Raw genomic sequence first — 8,735 nt, 5'->3', positions numbered from 1 at the left:
AATAAATTAATGTTATATTGGAAGTTTATCACTTTTTAAAGCGTCAGATATTGGAATCATTTCTCTACTTAAAATGTGAGCAGCATTGTTGATAGCTTTACCAACGACTCAATTTCTTGTCTCTTGTTGGTAAATATTCCCATCGATCCCTCGTGGCTCAAACTAAGAATGTTTTATAATCCCTTTACAAAAAAAATATGTTAGCTTATTATCATGTTCCGCAAAAAAGTAAATATCCCTTCACTTTTCCTGGTAGATTCTAAATTTCACTTTTAGTTTCTTGCCGTTTCATAAACCTACAAATTTAAATGTCATGGTGCCAATCCATCAGAGAAAAAGTCAGGGCCCTAACGTAGGTAAAGGTACATTTTTCAAACTTTAAAAAAAAAACGGGTGGGGAAATTTTCTACACTTTATACCGACGTTTCGGCGGGCCGGATGAAACCACGTCGCGGGCCGGATCTTGCCCGCTGGTCGTATTTTGGGCATCACTGTTTTAAAACAATTAGCAATTTTGAAAGCTTAGTTTTAAAGTAACATTATTCAAAATACTGTGACTGATTCTAAATTGATTGTTCGTTTTTCTTTATTTGTAAAAACGTCACACATATTACTTTCAGCTTCTGGCAGTGTATACTGAAATCTACATTAACAAATTGTATTTCTATGGAAAAAGGATATTCTTCATGGTTTTGAGCATTATAATAAGTTTTGTAGTAAACCTAATTGTGCTTAGGCTTAGACGTTTGCATTAAGTAATGCACATATTGAAAGATACATTTCCTTATGGAAGATTATCATTATTATTATGTTAGAAACGAACGAGTATTCCTTCTCTGGCACTGCAAAGGTCGAGTTTCATGAAAGAGAAACAAAATTCATTGTAGTCTCCCTTTAACAGTTTCCTACGAGGAATTTTCTGGTGATGTGGCAGGTCTGAAACAGTACCGCCTTCTGAATAGCAACCAGAATGTTCTTATCTTATCTTATATAATACAGACGTTACTTCAAAAAAAAAGAAGATGATTACGTCCTACGCGTCATGCATCAAGTCATGCATATTAACCAATAACTTTAAATTCTGCCAAGTCACTGGTTTTCCTGGCTAGCTCAGGCAACCCATTCCATGCTCTAATAGCACTAGGGAAGAAGGAGTATTTGTACAAATTTGTCCTAGCATATGGGACGAGGAATATGCCTTTATCTTTGTGTCTTTCAGAGTATTTTATTAGATTTTGGTTTTTGTATTTGAAGATTATGGTTCAGTGTTTTATGTATAATTACTACTTTACTTTTGAGTCCTGAAGGCTTTCTAAATTTAGTGATTTTACTAAAGGTGCTACTCTAGTCAAATGTGAATATTCGTTTGTTATGAACCTCATTGCTCTATTTTGTGTCTGTTCCAGTTTCCTAATGTTATCTTGAGTTGAGCTGTCCAAAACAGAGGATGCATATTCTAGGAATGCTAAGGGCCTTAAAGGTATCTGGAAGGTCAGTTATTATTCTTCCCTCGGTTGATATAACAATGGGGTCTATTGTTATTGTAGATAACTTACTTAAAGACTTTATCTCCAACTGTCTCCAATCCTAGGTTCTCATATTTTCGTTGTTTTTCCTACTCAATTTTGAGATAATGGTATGGCTATGTCAATAATGGTTGAGGCTTTATCTTTTTTATCAATTAGCAGCAGATCAACCAATTAAAATCTACCGTTTTGTCTGTCAAAATAAATGTTAATATTATTATTGTAACTGAAAAACCGCAATATGGATTCAATACACCGTTACATAGTTGTGGTTGAAACTGGTCCAGCTGAACAAACTGCAAGGCCCCTTTTGTACATTTTTTTGTATACTAACAACTGCTCTATTAATTAGATCATTCTATCACCATTTATTATATAATATGCATAGGAAGCAACTCAAAACTTAACTTCACAAGCGGATTGTTGTATATTTTAGCTATAATAAAAAAGTATTAAAACGAATTTTTCAAAGAATAAGTTACGTAGTATAAGGACACAGAATAATTGAAAAGTGGGTCTTCTTCGTTTCTTCTTGGCAAGACTGTCTGACATGGTTCATAGTGGATGTCTCTGCTTCCCAGCATCCTCTAGTGAGAAGTGAACAATACTTCACTGGGGCACTAATTCGACCATTGGGACAATCAGAGAGTGGTTTTACAGTAGAGATGAGTCGTACAGGTCACCCGACTCGAGATAGACTCCTCTACAAGCCATCCTGCTTACTGACATCAGTGACATCTCTACCTTCTGACATCTCTACTTACTACCATCTCTACCTCCTGACATCTCTACCTACTACCATCTCTACCTACTGCAGCGGTTCTCAACCTTTTATGCTCGGCGACCACTTTTTACAATCCCCCACTCTGCCGCGACCCCTCCCCTCCCCACACACACAGCAATAGAAGAATAGACAATAACAATCCGTATTTTCGATGGTCTTAGGCGACCCCTGGCTAATCGTCAATCGACCCCTAAGGGGGTCGCGACCCACAGGTTGAGAACCCCTGACCTACTGACATCTCTACCTACTGACATCTCTACCTACTACCACATCTACCTACTAAGTCTAGATTCTGCTTCCTAATTTGTTTTTTGTTTTTTTGCATTATACGCAAGCCGCAATCATGTCCGATCACTCCTATGTACCTTTACCAACCAGAACAAAATCACAGAAAGCACTTTGACTATTATAAATTTGGTCAGTCCGTCAAGGAGTCTTCTGGCGCTGATTTTCCCCGCTACTGAAAATCAAGTAATGCAGTTTTTCTCGGTTAACCTTTCAGTGAGAGCAGCACCACCCTGGGGCTTCGTTTTATTTTTATAGTTTCCCTATTGCCGTTTCAATCTGTATAGACTTTTCCACCACCCCATATGCGTTTTATTTAACAACATAAAATCATAATTTACTAGTTATTTAATGCCTTTTTTTAAAGTTGAGATATTTATCAAGGTCCTGTAAATCTTATAGCCAGTAAAATGTAAAGTTCCCCTTTCAGATCTTTCAATCTATATGGCAGCTGATGTAAAGTTCACCTGTTTCTGTGGATTACAGTTAACGACGGTGTCATATGGCCAGCACAACCAACCGCCTTTACATTTCCCCAACTTATGTCAGGCACCCATTAGACTCAGAGTCGTCCAAAGATCCCGAAATTAAAAATATCAGTCTTCACCAGGACCCCTGGTTCGATAGTGAAGCGCTTTACCGCTCAGCCAGCGCGCATCACCTAGCTACAGGGGTTTTGTTAATATGTATAATTAAATGTTATATTGCATTGCGTATTATTAGGTATCCAGGTGACTACTTCACACAGTCTATAAGAGTCCTGGTCCTCTCTTGTTCTGGAGGTGAACAATGACACGTGACTCTAAAACTAAGCAAATGTCTCCAGCAGGTCAAGAAATAATAACACACCAACACAGAAGATACTCAGTCAGCTTGGGTTTGAACCAATCATGTGACCAACCTCGAAAAGCACGGAGAAAAAAAAATTACGTAGAGACAGTTTATATGTCTTAACATTGTTGACACAGTTCATGTGTGTTAGGTTGTTGGTTTTAATAGATTTCTGAAACAAGACATTTACCGGTAAGTTTGTAACTATTTAAGTCATTATTTAATGTGGGCATTAGGTCAAACAGGTAAGGGTACTCGTTTTAAGAGCTTGTGATCTACGGTAGCAGACGATGTATATTTCTATGGCCGACGGCTGGTCAGAGTGTCATGTGGCCAACACAACATCCAACTGATTTTACTTCCTTAGCGTTAGTTGGATACGTCTTTGAGCTGGTTGGACTCGGGGCAACCTAAATATCCTGTGGGCGGCCTAAAAAATCCCGAGGATCAAAATTCAAGTCTTCACCTATATTCAAATCCAAGCTTTTGACAACTTGTTCGCCACGCCTCCTAATGTAGGTATTGGTTTTATATTTAAAAAAAAAAAAGAAATGTGTAAAGATAAACCGCTGTTATACTGTTGTTGATTGCTTCTTTCTACGGCTGATTATATGCTGGGAGTTAAGCCGAAATGATGCATAATATTTGATCCTTATTTAAAACTATTATAACGTAGATTAGTTTTAGGCTTTTTTATTGTTTTTTATGGCCGGAACAACCCACTTCTATTTTTTTTTAATTTTCTATTTATAAAACTGGCCACATTTTAACGATCAACCTAACATTTTTTTTAACCCCCTGAATTAGTGTATCTGTTGCAATGAAATTTTACGGCCCGCTCTCTCTTTGCTTCTCTGTCTGTCTGTCTGTCTCTCTCTCTCTCTCTCTGAAACCCCCATTTCTTTATCTGCGCATCGTAATTTCTCCCATTTAGACTTTTGACTTTATTTGGAAAGACCCGCTTCATAATGCGCCCCCAGACACATTCAGGCTCGTTAATTTTAGTAGCACTTTTACTTATCCGCTATACCCCCTCCCCACCAACAAAAAGTCCTTCCTACACATTCCCGTTTCCATTTATACTTTTATTTTGGTATTTTGTTCTCTAAATAAAAAGAAATATCAATCTGGTTTTATTAATTCTAAGCGTTTTTTTGACCCCCTTTGAATGTAGCGAAATGATAATAGATCTAGAATCTAGATTTTCAGTGCTATTAGGATTTAGTTCTTTTCTTTGACAGTGGTACGTAACGTTCCTGCTCTCTCCCTTTCTCTCTCTCTCTTTCTCTCTCTCGAAAAAAAAGGAAAAAGACTCTAGATCTATTGAAATAAACCCAACAAAAACTCTAGGATAGTTACTTCAGAAATTAAAAAATAAAAACGCATTAAATAGTTTTTGACCAAAAAAAAAAAAAAAGTTTATTTGCATTTGATCTAGATCTAGGTAGAACAAAAAAAATTCATGCAGTGTTTTTGAGTCTAGTTTGAAGGGAAGTGGACGTTACGTTAGGCATATTAAAAATAAATAGCCTTAGGGAAAAAGAAAACAAGTGCTGTAAACAGAATGGGATGTATCATGAGGAAAACAAAAATTTACTAAAGATTAAGAAAAAAAAAATGGGAGTTAACTACGGCTTGGATGAAACAATTTGCTTATCACACTGGATGACATCGAGCCTAGTGACGCCACTGGTGAAACAATTTTATATCTACAATAATATTGACGAAGTGGCTAGAGCTTTATACAAAGGCGTACCCATTAGCAAGCTTACAGACTAATTAGCGCTCCTGTCGCTGCTGGAGATTTTCACAATAAACTCGATAATGTCAAGGACGCTAAAACTGAACGTCACCATTGCCAACTAAATAGAAAAAAGAAATTCAGCTCTAATTATAACAATAGATCAGTTCGTGGCAGTTCATCTTCTTATCGAATCTCCTTCATTGAGATTTGTTAAAAATAATGTTCAAGTCATTGTGCAGTGGCGTAGCTAGGGTAGAGGGAGGATAGGGGGGGAAATTTGAAAATCCCCCCGGGCCCCCCACTTGAAGGGGGCCCCCAAAATATTTTTTTTTTACATTAAAAATTAAATATTACGCAAAGTGCAGTAGCCAACAAAGAGGTCAAGCCCCCCACGGTCCCCCACATGATGGAAAATTCCTAGCTTCGCTCCTGTCATAGTGAAAGTCTAATTAGTATTAGCTTACAAACTCTTCAATTAAATTATTTTGAGCTCCAAAATGTGTTGTGATCGGATACAAACTACACTAGTCTAGTAAAAAAAAAAATGAATGCCTATATCATTGATCTTTTATAAATTCCAAAGTGATTCACCCTTTAGACTGAATTTCCACCTAATCTATCCTATTTTAGTTACTCTAAACTATCTACCCTATTGAGTTAGTTAAATTAATTGATAAAGGTTTTTGTTTTATCTTTTTTTAGCATCATGTCTGTCTCACGTCTGGTGGCAAAGTCTAAAGTCGATGGAATGGTCAAGCAGATACAGGAGTGTCCGTTTCATGACGTCATAGTTGTCGTCGACAACATTGAGTTTCCATGTCATCGGTTCATGTTGAGCGCGTGCTCCGACGTCTTTCGAGCCATGTTCCAGTCAGGCATGAAAGAGGATCTCACCAGAAGTGTTGATTTGAAGGGAATCGACCCAGATACCTTCAGGCTCATCCTTGATTTTATCTACTTGTCTAAATACATTCTGTCCATCGACAACATTTCACGTGTATGGCGCGCGGCCCACCAGCTTCAGATGAGTAGCCTTTTAGCCATTATTTTCAAATTTCAAATGAAAAGGTTGAGCTACGTGAACAGGCCCAGCGCTGAGATTTATTTTGATTCCAAACTTCTTAATTCCAAGCAGTTAATGCGTAAAGCCATGTCAAATATGGCGATACGTTTCAACAAGCTAAGACTTAGTGAGGACATCTTGCGTCTCGATGTTGAAGAAATGAAAACCTTATTATCTCATAAATTTTTCTTTCCTCGGTCAGAAGATGATGTCATTGAAGCGATTCTCTTTTGGATCAGCAATAAGCCTTTGGCTCTGCACTTAGACGAGTACAAGTCTCCAAAGAGTAGAGACGATCCAAGCCAGGCCAATTCAACCAATCAGCTAGACACAGCAGTGACAGTTGCTGGAGATAGAAGTGAGTTTCTTTTTGAACTCTTGGCCAAAAGTAAAATACTGCTGATCAGCCCAGCTTGCTCTCAAAATCTTCTGGAGAACAATCTCGTTCGACGTGATCCAAGGGCGTTGGCACTTGTTCGAGAGAGCGTCCGCTACCATCTACAGCCTGGTAGGCGACATGACTATTGCCCTTTGTATGGAATGATTCGCCAAGCGAATGAGTTTACCAATGTTATATTTATCATCTCAGAAAGACTTTATATTTGCCGAAGAATTGATGGCAAATGGTGCAACATGCAACCAGAATACAAAAAAACGCCAGAGCCCGTCTTCAAATATTGCCAAACATTCAAAGCCAGAGATAGAGAAGAACCCGACAAGATAGAAGCGGAACCGGAAATAGTTGAAGAGAAAGAAACTTTGACATTTAAAAAACCTGAAAAACATGAAACAATGGAGAAAGAGAAAGTAGACGAAGAAGAGTCTGAAGAAGATGAAATAGAGGAACAGTATTTGGAACTTGATAACACAGATGAAATGGAGATAGAAACGCAGCTAGACTGTAAAGCTGTCACTTATGAGAATGATATCTTTTGGACAGGCAGGACTTATGGGGTATTTCTTGCAAGGAAGTATAAGGCAGCCACCAATACCTGGAATCAGATAGCTATCCCAAATATCGCAAGACATGAGCCTGCATTGGTTTGCTTTGAGCATCATTTATATCTCATAGGCGGAGCCAACTGTGAATTGATTGAAAGGTTTGACGTCGACACCGAACAGAAAGCTCCAGGATTTGGACGATGGAAAAATTATGGGAAGCTGGTAGTGCCCATGTCTAACTTAACTGCTACCACATGTGGTCATTTGATTGTCATCTTTGGAAGTCAGGCGGACGAGAGCTCGGAAACAGTTGTCCAAGTCTTCAACCCTCGAATCTTATGGACCTATATCTTCAGAAAGAACATGCCCGTTTCAGCGAACAACTTGGTCTGTTTTAAACACGGGGAGGACACATTTGTTCTAGAAGGTAGCGGCGCCCTCTGGAAAGTCACAGTCAACAGCCAGCTTGTTCTGGACATAGGTTTCCACCTTAAGCTCTGGGATGACCAGACGTTAAATCTGGCTGGAGCTACAGTAACCAATCAGGAACTTTTATTATTTATCGACGACCAGCAAGTACCCAAACCAAGAAACGTTGCCAACTTTGAGCATTTTCAGACGCTCAGATTCATTGAAAGTCGAGGTGGCTTTTGTTTTTTAAACACCATCGTACATAGATTACTGGTTGACTTTTAATACGTTTTATTGAAATTAAAATCTCTGATTACTGGTGACTACAGAAAATTTTTCTCCAATGAAAACATCTTTCCTGGCAACTACAGACAATTCTTCTCCATTGGAAGAATATATATTGGGATATAAAGGTCAAATGTACATTTAGAATTTTTATTGAAAAAACAATGTTTAATATTTATTATAGATGACTATAGAATTGAATAAAAATAAAAATCAGCTAATAAGAAAAAAAGGAAGGTTACATTATTTACTTGCATGTATTTAAACAATAAGAATTATCTTAAAAATACTATTTGGTTAAAATGGAATCAAGCAGCCGAGGCTTAATTCGGACTTGCAGCCAAGACTTATAAAGTGGAATCAAATCAACAGCAATTATTTAATGTAGGATCAAAACAGTAGCCATGATTTAATATGGATGGCTGCCTGGTCTTGTGGCATGCGCGCTGGACTGTCATACTGAATTTCCGTCCAAGTCCATTGATTCCCGGTGCATTTCCAAACTGCAAATTTTCAGAATCCACCCATAAATTAATATGTCTATAGGAGACTTAGGTTCTGTTTAACTTAAATATTAGCATAGCCTGTAATGATATAATGATGAAAGTGTCCTATTTGAGGCAAGGCACTTAAAAATATGTCAAAGATTAATCACAGCTTTATTTAATCTGTTTTCAACCTTTTGGTACTAGGTCAGCATCTACTGAAATTGTGTGTTTAATGTTATTTAAAAAAAAATGTTTCTTATGTAAGGGGAAAGCACCTCACAATCACTGCCAAATATCATAATACTGAAAGTTTTATCTTCCCTCTGAGTGTGATAGTGTGTATCATTAACGACCGGTTAACTAATTTGTTGATTTT

General features: G+C 37.7%; 1 protein-coding gene across 2 annotated transcripts; it reads left to right on the top strand.

Annotated features, from left to right (window-relative positions):
- Nucleotides 1–3,513: 3,513 nt before the first annotated feature.
- LOC106067390 (kelch-like protein 6) lies at nucleotides 3,514–8,168 on the top strand. Of its 2 annotated transcripts, none has more exons than XM_013226567.2 (2): nucleotides 3,514–3,618; nucleotides 5,873–8,167. In XM_013226567.2, exon 2 carries the CDS (start codon nucleotides 5,877–5,879, stop codon nucleotides 7,869–7,871), a length of 1,995 nt encoding a protein of 664 aa, XP_013082021.2. In that variant the 5' UTR covers nucleotides 3,514–3,618; nucleotides 5,873–5,876; the 3' UTR covers nucleotides 7,872–8,167. The 2 variants fall into 2 exon arrangements, with proteins under 2 accessions (XP_013082021.2, XP_055861606.1); XM_056005631.1 differs by lacking the exon at nucleotides 3,514–3,618 and adding an exon at nucleotides 3,673–3,941 and having other exon boundaries at nucleotides 5,873–8,168.
- Nucleotides 8,169–8,735: the final 567 nt, after the last annotated feature.

The sequence above is a fragment of the Biomphalaria glabrata genome, chromosome 12 (assembly GCF_947242115.1).
Source record: "Biomphalaria glabrata chromosome 12, xgBioGlab47.1, whole genome shotgun sequence".
Taxonomy (NCBI): domain Eukaryota; kingdom Metazoa; phylum Mollusca; class Gastropoda; family Planorbidae; genus Biomphalaria; species Biomphalaria glabrata.
The sequence above is the reverse complement of the archived record's forward strand: the minus strand, read 5'-3'. Positions and strand labels throughout refer to the sequence as shown.